Here is a 16,447-nt window from a genome sequence, read left to right on the forward strand (position 1 = left end):
AGTGCCTGTTGTGTTTAAACTGACTTTTAATGTTATTTCTTATCTACTTCAGAGGCAAAGAAAGGCGGTGAGAAGCAAGTCAAAGCACGTAAGTACACACACACTTAATTACTGGTGAAGAGGTGTATGTTCTATAGGTTCTTTTGTGTCCATCTGTAACCCCAGTTAGATTTTGCCACTGAGCTACCTTTAATAAAAATGGACTACGTTTTTTTTAAACCAGGCTTAGCTGGTTCGTGTGGTAAATAAACCCTTGAAGAGTTGAATCTCTGAAGAGTTTAGTTCCAACATTAATACAAAATATTGTGTTATAATATTAAACATCTTAAAAGGCTTGATTAACTGTTGTTTTTTTCCGTTTTGAATCTCACATAAATCAGTCACTGTGCTGGGTATTTTACTGTAGTTTGAGCCAGTATTGTTTTATTGTATGAGACCTGAGCAACAGGTAGTGTCTCTCTCACACAGCCCTAGGGTTCTGAGGCTGTGGGTTCAATCCCCACTTCTTGTCTCATTGTCTGCTGTGAAGGGTTACCTTCCACAGTCCAAAAACACATGGTCATAGGATCGTCCCTAGGTGTGAGTGCGTGACTGTGTTCGTGTCTTGTGCCCAGTGATACCAGATGACAGAATGGGAGCAGCTGTGTTACAAGTACACAGTGTGCCCCAATGTAAAGCCCCCTAGCTTTGGACCTTCTCACATTTTCTCTCATTAAATTCCTTTGGGTTGAGTTGGAGTTGCGTCTGTGATAGAGAAATATCCTTGACTCCCGCCATCACATTCCAGTGCCTCACTTTGTAACCCCACAGCTAAAGTGCAGTTTAACTGGCGAGATGCTCTGGCCCTGGAGGAGCTGCTAACGGAAGAGGAGATAATGATCCGGGATTCCTTTCGTACCTATTGCCAAGAGAAACTGATGCCTCGCATCCTCCTGGCCAACAGAAATGAAGGTAAATACGGAATATTTGTTCTGTGTCAAATTAAAGGAGTAAAAAGCAATACTACACGCTTCTAAATGCTTCTTATTTCACTGAATAAACCGGTTAATGCTCTGCATAAAATTAGTTTTCCACTTAAGGGCCATGATTTTAAAACAGAAAATAAATTACTACAGAATCTCTGATGTATTCTGCCATTAGGTCTCAAGTATAAAGGTTTTTTTTTTGTTGCATGACACAATAATTTAAGATCATAAATGATCCTTATGAAAGATGTACACTTGATCATTCATAGTCCATTACTGTAAGTCTATTTGCCACATCAGTGGACTTTGTATTTCTACAATTGCCGCCTGTTCGGCAGTGACAATGAAGTGCTTAAAAACTCCAGCACTGCTGTGTCTGATCCACTCTTAACAGTGCAGAACACTAACGCAGTGTAGAACACTAACGCAGTGTACTGATATGGTTAGCGGAGCTCATAACATGCAATGTGTGTAGACACAAGGAACACATTTTAACATTTTGGCTGATTGGTGTATATATTAGCTCCAGAACATTTGTTTTGTGTTTGTTTACATGCTAATATTATGATTATTGTTATTATAAATGTATTGGTCCTGTTACTATTTTTTTAATTGTATTTAGTGTGTATCAACTGTTGCTGTTGTTTTCCAGTCTTCCATCGTGAGATTTTGAATGAGATGGGTGAGATGGGTGTTTTGGGCCCAACTATAAAAGGTATGTTCATTTCTGACCAAACAAACAAACGTTTCAAAAACAAAATTAAAGTATGAGTGAGCAGATTTATCATGGTGTGAGCGGCGGAATGGACTCTGTCCTAAATAAAGCTCTGCATGAGATTTACTCTTTATTGAACATAGTTTTATTTGCTCCCTGAAGCTTTCCAAAGAATTTAGATCTAAACTTGGTCAGATATAGTTTTATTACAGTGTTTTATAACTTTATATTGTCTAGTGTCATCTGTTACAAATGATGGTGTTCAGTTAGCAGTGTACTCTCTCTCTCTCTGTCTGTCTCCGTCTCTCTCTCTCTGTCTCCGTCTCTCTCTCTCTCTCTCTCTCTCTCTCTCCATCTCTCTCTCTGTCCGTCTCCATCTCTCTCTCTCTCTGTCTGTCTCCATCTCTCTCTCTCTCTGTCTGTCTCTGTCTCTCTCTCTCTCTGTCTCCATCTGTCTCTCTCTCTCTTTGTCTCCGTCTCTCTCTCTCTCTGTCTCCGTCTGTCTCTCTCTCTCTTTGTCTCCGTCTCTCTCTCTCTCTCTCTCTGTCTCTCTCTCTCTCTCTCAGGCTATGGCTGTGCTGGAACAAGTTATGTAGCCTATGGGCTGATAGCCCGGGAGGTGGAGCGAGTGGACAGTGGTTATCGATCAGTAATGAGTGTACAGTCTTCTCTGGTCATGCACCCCATCAACGCCTATGGCACAGAGCAGCAGAAGGAGAAGTACCTCCCTAGACTTGGTAACACTATGAATATAACAGATTTATTCCTCCTGTGTATTCTAAACTCTAATAACCACAAGACTCCAGATCCCTCTTTGTTATCGTAACTATAATTTAAATAACTGTAATTTTCTAAGCACTATTTTACTTTTTGATGTTCCATGACGAGTCTCCCCCCACTCCCCAAAATTACAAGCTTTCATATGTTTTTAACCCTTAAAGTGATGATCCTAAACTTTCACCATTTAAACCCAATGTTTGGAAAAGTTCGGGACATTTTGTAAAATGCAGTAAAGATGAGAATCTGTGCTTTGTTAATACTTCATTAACATACATTTTACTGACAGAATTTAAGTTAGAATTTGAGACCTGCAACACCTTCCAGAAAAGTTGGGTACAGGGGAGTGTTTACCACGGTGCTACATCATCTTTGCTTTTAATTAGCCTTTTAAAGCCTTAGGAACTGAAGATTCTATTCGTTTCTCAATTTATGTCCATTCTGGCTTGGTACAAGACTTGATCTGCTCAACAATCCATGTTCGCCATTGTCTGATTCTTCTCTTCATGACGTGCTAAACATTTTCAGGAGACTCATCTGAACTGCAGGCAGCAGGCCAATCAAACACACATTGTCTGCGTCTATGAAGCTATGTTGTTTTAGCAAATGTAGAATAAGACCTGGCATTGACTTGCTGAAATAGCCATGGATGTTCCAGCAAAAGATGTTGCCTTAAAAACTTTTTTTGTGAAATGTTTGACATAAAGTTTGGTAAAAGGTTAGGACCCATCTTTGTTAAGCCTAGTTCACCAGCTTATTGTAGCATTTTTCAATGGAATAACCTGTATATTTTATTGCTACTCACTCGCCTACTTTGCTTCTGTTTTGGAGTGTGTTACAGACAAAAAACTCTAAATTGGTATATAATATTCATTTATTCATTCATTGTCTGTAATAGGATTCTACCCAGAATCACTGGGTGCAAGGCAGAAACACACCCTTGAGGGGGCGCCAGTCCTTCACAAGGCAACACACACACCTACTAACGTGTGTTTTTTAGAGTGTGGGAGGAAACCCACGCAGACACAGGGAGAACACACCACACTCCTCACAGACAGTCACCCGGAGGAAACCCACGCGGACACAGGGAGAACACACCACACTCCTCACAGACAGTCACCCGGAGGAAACCCACGCAGACACAGGGAGAACACGACACACTCTTCACAGACAGTCACCCAGAGGAAACCCACGCTGACACAGGGAGAACACACCACACTCCTCACAGACAGTCACCCCTGGAGCTGTGTGACTGTGACACCTACCTGCTGCACCACCGTGCCGCCCCTCAAAAATGCTGATGTTGACGCCAGTATTTTTTTAATTGTGAAGCTTAGAATAATTAGCTGATATTGTCTTAGTAAAATGAACATGTGCCAGTCAGACAACCTCCTGCTGATTTTTAATTTTGTGCCATGTAGTGAATTTAACCTGTTTTGTGTCGGGCAGCTCGGGGAGAGATTCTGGGATGCTTTGGTCTAACAGAACCCAACCACGGCAGTGACCCTGGCAGCATGGAGACTAGAGCCAAGTACAATCCGTCCAGTCGCAGCTTCACCCTCAGCGGCTCTAAAACCTGGTGAGTCTGTACCTAACACTAAACACAAAACACTTTCTCTTCCTTCAAATAACACTGTAATGTTTAGATTTTACAGAAACTGGTTACACATCTGCAATGTACTTGTAGTTAATAATTCTAACATCTTCCAGGTTCCTCAAACCCAAGTTTATTTTAAAGATAACTAAAAGTCAGACAGTGGTCAGCGTGATATAAGAGGACTGCAGTCAGGCTGCCTATAAATAGATAATGGTTCGTGTTACACTCACATACAGCTACGGTAGAAAGAAGAAATATTTTCAGTGTCACCTTTAACACTGTTTTTTTTAGCTAGCATTCCAAAAATGTCCTGCAGGAATTTTTATGATTGTCTAAAATATTAATACCCATCGTCGTTTAAGGACAATTTCATGTGTGGGGTCTGTGATTAAGAGTGGGAAAGATATAACAATTTCAAGAAGGAGGTGAAGAGCTGCTTGAGGTGAATAAACTCAAGTTCAACTGAACATTCTCTGTCATTAATAGCCTTTGCCCACTGGAGGGCACTGTTTTCAAACTTTGTAGTTCTGTTACAGCTCTGTTGTGGTTAGAGCCTTAAAGGGAATGTCTACCACTGCGGGGAAATGCTGTTCTCTCTATGTTCAGTAGCTCTTTGTCTTGTGGAATGGTGTGTTTGACGAAAACCTGACTGTTGTATGTAACTGGCTGAAGTTGAACTTGTACGTTTCTATTCACTCAGTCAATGTCATCCACCTGGGAACAGGAATAGATCAATATCCTCATCTCAGTTCACGCGTTTAAATGTCTGGAGCCTCTCTGTTGTTTAAAAATCTCATGAGTGGTGCTGTTTGTTTTAAAGGAATATAATTAAACATGCTCAAACTTTATTAAAGTATTTAATCTTCTTCTGTGCCAGGATCACAAACTCTCCTATGGCTGATATCTGTGTGGTGTGGGCCAAGTGTGATGACGGTAAAGTGCGTGGCTTCATCCTGGAGCGGGGCATGAAGGGTCTCAGCACACCCAAGATTGAGGGCAAGTTCTCCCTGAGGGCCTCCTGCACAGGAATGATCATCATGGATGATGTGGAAGTGCCAGAGGAGAACCTGCTGCCCAATGTGTCAGGTTTAGGGGTACGACATTCCAGCTGTGAAATAGAGCACTACAGAAATAACCCACTACAGCAGGAAACCCACGCAGACACAGGGAGAACACACCACACTCCTCACAGACAGTCACCCAGAGGAAACCCACGCAGACACAGAGAGAACACACCACACTCCTCACAGACAGTCACCCAGAGGAAACCCACACAGACACAGAGAGAACACACCACACTCCTCACAGACAGTCACCCAGAGGAAACCCACACAGACACAGGGAGAACACACCACACCCCTCACAGACAGTCACCCGGAGCAGCAATCGAACCCACAACCTCCAGGAGCTGTGTGACTGCAACACTACCTACTGCGCCACCGTGCCACCCACATATATGGTGTTCGCACTGTGAAATGAGAGAGGTTTTGTGCTTCAACAAACATTGGCTAATATTTAAAAAGAACATTGTATTTTATAATGGAAGCGTTTTTATAGGAATAATTCAGGCGTGATTCAGTGACTTGCCGCGCTAATTCATATTTTTTGTTTAACGCAAAATATTAGGGTTTGATTTGAGATGATGGTACTGTACAGAATATAAGAAATATAAATGAATGCTACATTTACATTGAATTGAGACACCAAGTGATTATATTCAATGCCGTGATTGTGTCGTATGTTCTGTTCTTCAGGGTCCCTTTGGCTGCTTGAACAACGCTCGCTATGGGATTGCGTGGGGCGCACTGGGAGCAGCGGAGTTCTGCTTCCACACAGCTCGCCAGTACACACTTGACAGGTGAGACATATGCAGTTTCAGAGCCCTGTTTTTCTAAAGTAGTGCAGTGCTTCGAGGAGATTTAGAGAGCCCTCTCTTTGGAGATAAACATGTCTAAGCATTTACTGGAGAGAAGTCCAGGTAGAACTGCAGTTTCACCAGTTTTTTATCCTCGGTTGTTCATATTCTGTTTGCACCAGGATCCAGTTTGGGGTGCCGTTGGCCAAGAATCAACTGATCCAGAAGAAACTGGCTGACATGTTGACAGAGGTCACCATTGGTCTGCAGTCCTGCCTACAGCTGGGGAGGCTCATCGATCAGAAAAAGTATACAGCACCTGTTTTGATTTGGCATTATCTTTTGAGTGATTTCATACATTGTTCATGATCATTTTCCTGTTCAGACACAATCCAATGCATCTATTAAGTTTTGGTGGACTGCTACTTTTCAGGAGTGGAGTTTACTACCCTTTCCTTATCAATATCCTAATATTTCTGTGAACTGATTTATTCTCTGGCTTTAAGAGTGTCTCCAGAGATGATCTCCATGCTGAAGAGAAATAGCTGTGGGAAGGCCCTGGACATTGCTAGGCAATCCAGAGACATGCTGGGAGGTAATGGCATTGCAGACGAGTACCACGTAATCCGCCACGTCATGAACCTGGAGGCTGTCAACACTTATGAAGGTGAGAATGGGTTGTAGTGTTGAAGTGCAGAGGAAGAATTTAAGTTTATAAAATGTGCGTAAAACAACTGTTTTAAGTTTGAGCAAAAGTTGTTTACTTTAAAATCAATGCTACATTTATGAAATTCAATTATATTATTATCCCTCTGTGTATATGCAAAGTACTATAAAAAAATAATAATAATTTGAATGTGGCTTAGCCAATCAGAGTTCATGACCAAAAGTATCTGTTTTGTGGATTTAGATTTTGAGCTCTGTGCACCTTTTATTACATTTTTTTTGTCCTGCTCTACAGGCACCCACGATATCCATGCCCTAATCCTCGGCAGAGCCATCACAGGACTGCAGGCCTTTACTGGAGAGAAATAAACCCCTACTTCTACTGCCCCCAACAGGACAGAGCCTGTACTACTAATAGAACGCTGCTGGCTTTTTCTTTCCTGTTCTACAGTTACTTTCATTGGGTTTTATTGAACCTAATATATCTTAAAATAGGGAAATTATGATTCAGAAATTATGTTTAAAGACAGAGACCCTCTTTAATTACTGTAAATCCGTTATTTATGTTTGTGGCTTTATCGTGTCGTCACTGTCCATTGAAAAAATGGTCTTGATGAATGGACTAATAGAAACGGTCCATAAAAGCTTTTTACATTGACTTCTGTTGGAAGATAAGAAGGTTTCCGAGATACATGTTTTATAATGGACAGTGATGATATGTAATTAATTAAAGTGGCTCTTTATCTAAAAATAAAGTATTTTTCTACTCTGAACATAGTATCCCCATGGGGTGTAGTTTCAGTTTTGTAAATACAATAAAATCAGTGGCAGAAAGAAGAGCAGTGTGAATATCTAAACACTCATAGGACCCAGTAAAACATAATGTAGTATTCAGATTAAGGCCAAAAATGTTACTTAATTTAAGCATCATATGCTAGTGTCCGACACTATTTTACTGCAAGTGAATAAATTCTGAACTGAATGTAAAATTTGGTGTTTTACATTTGATATTTGGGCATGAATCATTTAAGATACTGTTGTTCAGTAATGTTTTATAACACAAATGTGTCTCAATACAAGTTTCACCTTGTAACTGAATACAAAAAAATAAATAGAAATAATTTTTGATGTAAAGCGCATGGACAGTTATCAGTTATATACTGTACACCCTATTATAAAATTAATAAATGTACATTTAAAATAATATCTAATAAGCACTCACGTTCTAAGGCATAACAAAGTGCATACACACATGCACTGACTCTTCTAATCAGTGTGTTATGGATCAGTATGTGCCATTAACCTTGGGTGCTTTTTAGACATCCTTGGTTTTTTATGTTTGTTTTTCTTGTGTAGTGTAATAATAATTTGATAAAAGCAGTTTATTGGCTACTGATCCGCCCAACAGAATAAAATCTGAGTGGCTGGTTTGAACCCTAAACATTAAAACCAGTCTAAAAATTCAATATATTTGTGTTAAACACCTGTAAATTGATATAAAACATTTAAATGCATGGGCTTCATCGCTGACCATGAAGCTCTTTTTGAACACAAAGGCAAAATAACATTTTAAAAGTAAATGAAAAAGTTTAAAATAATATAATCAATTTTTATTAATTCATTCATTATCTGTAACCCTTATCCAATTCAGGGTCGCAGTGGGTCTAGAGCCTACCTGGAATTGTTGGGCGCAAGACAGGAATACACCCTGGAGGGGGCGCCATTCCTTCACAGGGCAACACAGACACACACACAGTCACTCACACACTCACACCTACGGACACTTTTGAGTCGCCAATCCACCTACCAACGCGTGTTTTTGGACTGTGGGAGGACACCGGAGCACCCGGAGGAAACCCACGCAGACACAGGGAGAACACACCACACTACTCACAGACAGTCACCCGGAGGAAACCCACGCAGACACAGGGAGAACACACCACACTCCTCACAGACAGTCACCCAGAGGAAACCCACGCGGACACAGAGAGAACACACCACACTCCTCACAGACAGTCACCCGGAGCGGGAATCGAACCCACAACCTCCAGGTCCCTGGAGCTGTGTGACTGCGACACTAACCTGCTGCACTGTAAGATCCATATTAATATACAACCACAGCATGTCGTTTCTAGAAACAATGCAGAAACCAATGTGATTGAGAATAAATAAAAATGCAAAATTAGCTTTTAATAATCACCATTAACGCTTTTATTTCTGCACTAGCTGTGAGGTCATTTATTTTACACGGTTTGATTAAAGGCGGTCTTTCACGTTTACCTCAACCCAATTGCCTTTGACATTTTTCTTGGTACGTCGCATTAATTTAATAAAAGTGGTGTAACACTAGTGCTGTGAAATACCTAGCAATCACAATAATGCACAATAAGGCTGAGCTTTCTCTAAGCTCTTTATCTACTGGTCCATTGTTTTTCTACATTTCTGCTAGTTGTGTGGTGATTGTGCTCATGTCAGCATAAAAAAAGCCCTTGTTACCTGATGACCAACTGCTGTTAGAGGCCATTATCCAGCCCTCATTTAATGATGGTTTGACTGGTTATGAATAGTAATTGTCTAGGACTTACACATCCAAGTTTAAATCAAATTAGAGTTTGGAAAAAAGTATATTTATGAGGCATAAGCTCAAGTAAAATACATGCTGTGCTTGCTTTAAAAATATAAACTGAATAAATCAAATATAAAGCTCAATCATGAAAAATAAAGTTTTAATACATTTACAGAGCAAATTCATTCTGTTTTTGCACTGTTTACTTTCTTTAGAACAATTTAAATATTGTATTAAATGCTGTAATATTTCTGAGCAATCTAACAGGGCGTAACCGCTCACTGGGTTAGAAACTGGCAATGTGTGCAGTTTTTTGATACTTTAATATTCTGAACCATTTCTGTATTCTTGTCTAACGCTATGGAAATATATTCAGACACTGTACATCTATTGGCCAGTTTGCTGTAGACCTTTGTTAATGGCCGCTAGGGTCTGGCTGGCTTCTTTTAGTTCCAAACTGAGCTGACTGCTACGCTCCAACACCTCTGAAAGCTCGGCGAACCTAGTCTCCATCTTTCGACTGTGTTCCTCATAATACTCAAACATCTGCTCCTTCACCTGTTGGCACATCTCACTCACCTGCATGGCATGATCGTTACATTTTAGCTGATATAATGTCAGAAGTAATTGCAACAGACAACTGAATTTGCTTTTTTTTGACAGAAGTACAACAAAAAACACAAAACTTGTTTTTCAGTAAGTGGTGTCTCCCAACTGACCAAAGACAAGTCCAGTTTCCTCCTGTCCAGATCAAATTGTAGGTCTTCTCTAGGACAGCTGCTGATTGACAACAGAGTATCCAATAACAAGACACACAGACCTTGCCATTGCTGCAACCAAAGTCCCAGCCCTGTCATGTGTTTTAGAATAGCTGGATTTTCTAGGATTTGTCTTAAAGGTTAAATCAAGTGCTTCATCCAGTTGCACTAGCTATTAACTAAGGTGAATAAAACCGGGGTCAGAGTCAACGTCTTATAAAATCTATTACTGACTGAAAGCAGGCAACTGCTGAGACGGGGTGTCTGCACTCTACACTGCGAGGCAGACGCGTACGCATGCAGTAACTGTCCGTTTAGAAGGTGTGTACATGGCTGGAGCAGGGGCAGAGTCTGTACAGCTCAAAATCCAGCGGGAAACAAGGCATTTTACAATTGGACGGCAATATTGTATGTACTTGATCATATCAGCCCTTCACTGGCTTCCAGTTAAATTCTGTATTGATTACAAAACTCTTTTACTAACGTTTAAAGCCCTGCACGGTCTCACCCCTGAATACCTGTGAGACCTCATCACACACTATTAACAGCCAAGATTACTCACATCTCAGTGCGCCGGCCTCTTACTACTTCCCAGAATTCATAAGACTTCAGCGGGGGGAAGCCTTCTCCTACAAAGCCCCTCAGCTCTGGAACAATCTTCCAGCTAGTGTTTGGGACGCAGACACAATCACTATATTTAAGTCTAGGCTAAAAACAAACCTCTTCTTCTAGTTTAAGGTTGTTGTTTCAGGAACTCATGGACATGGCGAATCATGGTAAACTCAGATGCTGTGCTCACAGTCTCTCTTGTTTGAGGATGGTGGAGCAGATGGATGTTGTCTGAGGATGCTCTAATGTCTGTGTTCCTTCTGGTTTCCCTCCTCCCAGTCTGTCACCGTTAGATCTGTCACTACACTAAGGAAAATATTCACATTTGCTTTTCTACTGCACTCAACTAAACTAACTCCATCTCTTTACTGTTTTCTGAGGAAACAGTGGCCCGCTGATGGAAGATTGTTTGCTGGATTCTCCTGCGGTCCACACCAGACCAGACCAGACCAGCTGCTCACCTCCATCTACTGCTGCCAGCTTCTGACCCCTCACCATTACCCACCAACATCAACTACACTGAAGGAGAAATGGACTCGGGTTAGTAACTCTCAGACGGATGCTTCCAGCTCTATTACTGTTGCCCCAGATTGACGCCACTATCACTATTATTACTATTATTATTATTACACTGTAGCAGTATGACAGACGTAACTGGTGATACTGTACATTTCTATCAGTAGTGTGACCAGAGGGGGATGGATCCCATTTGTGAGTCTTGGTTCCTCCCAAGGTTTCCTCCTCCAGCCTCGAGGGAGTTTTTCTTTCCCATGGTCACCTTCGGCTTGCTCACATTGGGCTTTGATTTAAATTATCTCTTCTGCTTTGTGTAGAATGCGCAATATGAATACATTTTGATCTGCTTTGAAATATTGACCATCCAAAAACTGACAAACCAGAATTCACAGACACACTGTGCCAGGCTGCCGCACGACGAAGTGAACCCTTATAGTCTACCAATCTGGTGTCATACAGAACTGGGAAAGAGCACACTGCCCCCGCTTAGCCTTTCCTCCATTTTGGATTTTCATCTGTTCAGTCGACGTGCGTTTACGTCTGAGTCTGTTGCAGCAAGAGCAGAAATGGTCTGAACTTTTTTGATGCTTGACAGAGTGTCGTTAACTGCATTCCTAACCGAAATCCATGTGAGGAATGCGTTTCTGACACTCGGCCTCTAGCGCGTAGGCACCTTAACTAACTGATTTTGGGCTTGTTTAATATTACTCTGTTTAACACACACACAAAGCATTTCCACTGATCTGAACAGTATTTCAACGTACAAAAATGCAAATACCTTCTGCATTAACTTCTCTTCAAAGTTGTTCAAGATTTTCTGGTCCATAGCCCTGCTTTGGTTGATCCTTTCAATCAGATCCTGAGCTTTCTTCCCAATCTTATCTATTCCTGAGTTAACAGAGCTCAGGCCAACATCATCATCCACAGAAAGGTTTACAGATGAATCTCTGCTTGACACATTGATGCCAGAGTCCTCACTTTAATAAAAAGAAAGAGAAAGAGATGCAGAGAGTCAGACATGGACATCTGATACAGTTCCTTACCTTAACAATCCATGACCAAGCATCTTCATAAAAACATTGTGTTACTTACCTTTGCTGCTCATGGCTGTCATCAAGGGTTACAAAAGACAGTGTGTCACTTGTCGGTTCATGGTCTACATGGTCTTCTGCAACCTACATAACAATAAGAAATGTTAAAGAAAGCCTATTTACTGATAGTTTTCTATGAATGAAGTATTAAAGGGGACTTTTATGATTGTGGGGAAACACAGTTTTTCTCTGATTGTTTACATTCAGAATCTCCACGTCTTTTAAAGTGAAACGGTATGTTTGAGAGTTTTCACTGTTTGAAATACCACAGAAACTCATTTGTAACAGGTGTTCTTTCGTTCTATAGCACTTGCCGTTAGCCGTCTCCCAAGTTTGGAGACACTTCCACTTTAAGTGATCCAAAACAGCAAAAATATGTCAATATTACCCACAAATGAAGCAGGAATAGAGCAATATCCACATCTCAGTTCATGCTTTGCAAAGTTTGGAGTTCTCTCTGTTGTCTATAAAACTCCAGATTCCTCTGCCATGAGCAGAGAGATAGAGAGAGAAAGAGAAATGTCTCTGTCTAACATACCAGACAGAGACATTTTGATTTTTATCATTTAGAGACACTGGGGTTTCGTAAACATATTGGACCTTTTTGTAGCGCGCATACCGTCTGAAGAGCTAGCAAATAGTGAGGAAAACTCTTCTAAATTTTATTTTTTAAAAAGTGTTTTTTGATTACAGTTATAAATATCACCTTTAAATAATACAGTATATTTATATCTATATATACACTTAAACAACACAATGTAAATCAACCTGTGCAGTTAGGAAGCAAAACTGACTGTGAATCAGTTTCACCTGCTGTTGTGCAAATGGAACAGACACCAGGTAGAAATGAGTGGCAATTACCAAGACAACCCCCATAAAGGAGTGGTTCTGCAGGTGGTGATCAAAGACCATTTCTCGATTCTCATCCTTTCTGGCTGATGTTTTGGTCACTTTTGCATTTCGTCATTGCTCTCACCCCTAGAGGAAGCATGAGGCGGTGTCTACAGAACCACAGAATTGCTCAGGCAGTGCAGCTCATCCAGGATGGCACAGGGAAGTACACCAGGAGATGTGGAGGGGGCTGTAGGAGGGCAACAACCCAGCAGCAGGACCGCTACCTCATCCTTTGTGCAAGGAGGAACAGGAGGAGCAGTGCCAGAGCCCTGCAAAATGAGCTCCAGCAGGAAACTAATATCCATGTTTCTGCACAAACTGACTCCATAAGGATGGTGTGAGGGCCTGATGTCCACTAGTGGGGCTTGTGCTTACAGCCCAACACCGTGCAGGTGATTGGCATTTGCCAGAGAACACCAAGATTGGCAGATTCCCCATTGGCGCCCTGTGCTCTTCACGGATGAGAGCAGGTTCGCATTGAGCACATGCAATAAACGTGACGGAGTCTAGAGACGCCACCTGCCACCTGCAACATCCTCCAGCAGCGACTGGTTTAGCAGTGGGTCAGTAATGGTGTGGGGAGGCGTTTCTTTGGAGAGCCTGAGGTACCCTGACTGCCACTAGGTACCGGGATGAGATCCTCAGACACATTGTGAGACCATATGCTGGTGCAGTGGGCCCTGGGTTCCTTCTGATGCATGACAATGCTAGGCCTCATGTGGCTGAAGTGCGTTCCTGCGTGATGAAGGCATTTAAATTGTTTTTGAGGAATTTCCACTGAACTTGGATCGGCCTGTATTTTGATTTTCCACTTTTATTATGAGTATGATTCCAAATCCTGACTCCCATGGGATTATAATTTTGATTTACATTGATCATTCCACCATTTAATGAATAAAGATTTTCAACTGGAATATTTCATTCATTAAGATCTAGGATTCATTATCTTAGTGTTCCCTTTATTTTATATATATATATGTATATATGATTTAAAAAAGTGTCTCTGTCTAAATAAATAAATAATAAATGTCTTAAAGGCACAGTTTTAAAGAGAGGTAGGAAAATGATTATAGAAAATCGAAAACAAAATATGCATACAACCACATAACAGTCGTTACAACTGTAAATCAATGGGGATCAGAATGTACACAATTTGCGGGATATTGGTCCTTTAAATCAATGTCCCATCAGCTAATGTAGATTAGCCGTTTAACCCTACTGCACTGACATTACATCAACAATAGCTACCTTTGCTGTCCCACGGTGATGAGCAGCTTTAGGTGTCGACTGAAATGTAGAAGAGCTGGGGTGTCCAAAGAAATGCTGGGCCATGACCTTCAAGTATAAAATTTGAACAATAAAAATAATGTTTTTTAATGTTAACAGATTTAACCTACATAAAATTCTCTAAACAAGCTACATATTCCTGTTTACAGACCCCTCCAATCATCAACTAAACCCACGCAGACACAGGGAGAACACACCACACTCCTCACAGACAGCCACCCGGAGGAAACCCAGGCAGACACAGGGAGAACACACGACACTCCTCACAGACAGTCACCCGGAGGAAACCCACACAGACACAGGGAGAACACACCACACTCCTCACAGACAGCCACCCGGAGGAAACCCACGCAGACACAGGGAGAACACACCACACTCCTCACAGACAGCCACCCGGAGGAAACCCACGCAGACACAGGGAGAACACACCACACTCCTCACAGACAGCCACCCGGAGGAAACCCACGCAGACACAGGGAGAACACACCACACTCCTCACAGACAGCCACCCGGAAGAAACCCACGTAGACACAGGGAGAACACACCACACTCCTCACAGACAGTCACCCGGAGGAAACCCACGCAGACACAGGGAGAACACACCACACTCCTCACAGACAGTCACCCGGAGGAAACCCACGCGGACACAGGGAGAACACACCACACTCCTCACAGACAGTCACCCGGAGGAAACCCACGCAGACACCACACTCCTCACAGACAGTCACCCGGAGTGAGGCTTGAACCCACAACCTCCAGGTATCTGGAGCTGTGTGACTGCGACACTACCTGCTGCTCACTAAGTTCCCATCTCTATTTCCAACCATCCCTCCACTACTGGCCTGCAGTTTCAAAAACCTGGCCAAAAGTTGATGGACTGGTTCAATAGGTTTTTGACGTAAGAAACACTGGCTGTCTGAATTCACCTGGTTGTAACCCTGCAATTTCAAAGCAGGTTGACTGCTTATTTCACTATTGACACCATTTTTAGAAAATAAACCACCACCACACGAACATGTCAACAATTCCACTTGAGGGGGTTAGAGGTTAACTCTGAAACTGGAGTTAATAAACTAAGACACAAAGCAGCAACTAAGAAAAACAGACACTTCAAGTAACTTTAGGTCAAAGGTAAACCAAGGACTAGAGTAGTTTATGGGAACAGCCACTTAACGTTGTTAGCTAACAGCAAAGCAGTTAACGTTAAGTTAGCCAACACCAAGTGAATGAGCTGCGGGAAAAAGGAGGGTTTTAAAGACCTCAGAACTGTCCCTCGGCGATAAAATGATAATTTAGCGCCTCCGCAGTCATTATTCGTGTGTGGCAAGTTTAGAATAGTACAGTTTTCCCGCTGTATTTATGAATAATACCTAGTTTATCCGTAACTACCGACCTGTCCAGTCCTGTTAAAGTTTACATTTCCAACGGCCTCCGAACACCCGCGCTTCAACCGACGTTCGAATCGATTCTTTCAGTGAATCGGTGGAGTAATTGAATCGATTTCCAACTGAATCATATCTGTATTCCGTAAGCATAAGAGTAACATACTAAAGTCCACCCATTTTCTACAAGTAAACACAGTTCTTTAGGGCCTTAATAAAACATATGTTACATGTTTGGTAAGAACAACTTGTTTCAGCTTTTTTATCTATTAAAAGGAATACAGCCACAGCTCACTTCAACACGAATGAGGAGAGGAGCGAGGACCAGATGCTCTTGTTTTTAGCCATTTTAGCTTAGCACTCCTTTCACTGTTATCATTTTAATCATTTTTAATCAGTACCTTTATTCATCTAATCAGCATCCTGATTTCAGGACAGTGCTTTAAATGTGAATTACAAGGCAGAACCACAACCTGGAGGGGGCACCAGTCCTTTGCAGGGCGACACACACTCACACCTAGGGAGGAAACCAGGAAACCTGGGAGGAAACCAGAGCACTCAGAGGAAACCCACCCGGACACAGGGAAAACACACCAAATTCCTCACAGATAGTCACACAGAGGACACGAGTTAATACAGTTCGGGAAATGCATTATTGTTTTAAATACTCATAAAGCTTAGTTAACAGGATTCTAAATTCAAATTCGGTAATTAAATATTAATTCTCAAACAAACTGTGCATATGAGTGGGAAATTAATATTCAAAGCT

The 16,447-nt window shown here is 41.6% G+C and overlaps 2 protein-coding genes across 4 annotated transcripts in view; one reads left to right on the forward strand and one right to left on the reverse strand.

The window, feature by feature from the left end:
• gcdhb (glutaryl-CoA dehydrogenase b) overlaps nt 1-7,655 on the forward strand; it is a 10,003-nt gene extending 2,348 nt beyond the window's left edge. The window contains exons 3-12 of the mRNA XM_066642229.1: nt 53-88; nt 811-951; nt 1,618-1,680; nt 2,247-2,417; nt 3,907-4,036; nt 4,932-5,148; nt 5,809-5,912; nt 6,092-6,217; nt 6,416-6,576; nt 6,871-7,655. Of these exons, the coding sequence (XP_066498326.1) occupies nt 53-88; nt 811-951; nt 1,618-1,680; nt 2,247-2,417; nt 3,907-4,036; nt 4,932-5,148; nt 5,809-5,912; nt 6,092-6,217; nt 6,416-6,576; nt 6,871-6,944 (1,223 nt within the window). The 3' untranslated portion in view covers nt 6,945-7,655. The remainder of the gene's footprint in view (nt 1-52; nt 89-810; nt 952-1,617; nt 1,681-2,246; nt 2,418-3,906; nt 4,037-4,931; nt 5,149-5,808; nt 5,913-6,091; nt 6,218-6,415; nt 6,577-6,870) is intronic.
• A 1,664-nt stretch (nt 7,656-9,319) lies between these two features.
• syce2 (synaptonemal complex central element protein 2) lies at nt 9,320-15,794 on the reverse strand. Of its 3 annotated transcripts, none has more exons than XM_066642917.1 (5): nt 15,556-15,674; nt 14,258-14,344; nt 12,117-12,199; nt 11,803-12,001; nt 9,320-9,720 (listed from the first exon to the last, which is right to left on the reverse strand). In XM_066642917.1, exons 2-5 carry the CDS (start codon nt 14,339-14,341, stop codon nt 9,529-9,531), a joined length of 558 nt encoding a protein of 185 aa, XP_066499014.1. In that variant the 5' UTR covers nt 14,342-14,344; nt 15,556-15,674; the 3' UTR covers nt 9,320-9,528. The 3 variants fall into 3 exon arrangements, with proteins under 3 accessions (XP_066499014.1, XP_066499012.1, XP_066499013.1); XM_066642915.1 differs by lacking the exon at nt 15,556-15,674 and adding an exon at nt 15,690-15,794 and having other exon boundaries at nt 9,321-9,720; XM_066642916.1 differs by having other exon boundaries at nt 9,321-9,720; nt 15,667-15,732.
• Between the last annotated feature and the right edge of the window lie 653 nt (nt 15,795-16,447).

The sequence above is a fragment of the Hoplias malabaricus genome, chromosome 13, assembly GCF_029633855.1.
Source record: "Hoplias malabaricus isolate fHopMal1 chromosome 13, fHopMal1.hap1, whole genome shotgun sequence".
NCBI lineage: Eukaryota > Metazoa > Chordata > Actinopteri > Characiformes > Erythrinidae > Hoplias > Hoplias malabaricus.

What these genes read in the sequence shown, in the direction of transcription:
- syce2 (XM_066642917.1), bottom strand. Translation starts at nt 14,341, where the DNA reads ATGGCCCAGCATTTCTTTGGACACCCCAGCTCTTCTACATTTCAGTCG. An exon ending in ATCACCGTGGGACAGCAAAG is followed by an intron (nt 12,200 to 14,257) that starts GTAGCTATTGTT and finishes ATTGTTATGTAG; the next exon opens with GTTGCAGAAGACCATGTAGA. An exon ending in GACAGCCATGAGCAGCAAAG is followed by an intron (nt 12,002 to 12,116) that starts GTAAGTAACACA and finishes TTTTTATTAAAG; the next exon opens with TGAGGACTCTGGCATCAATG.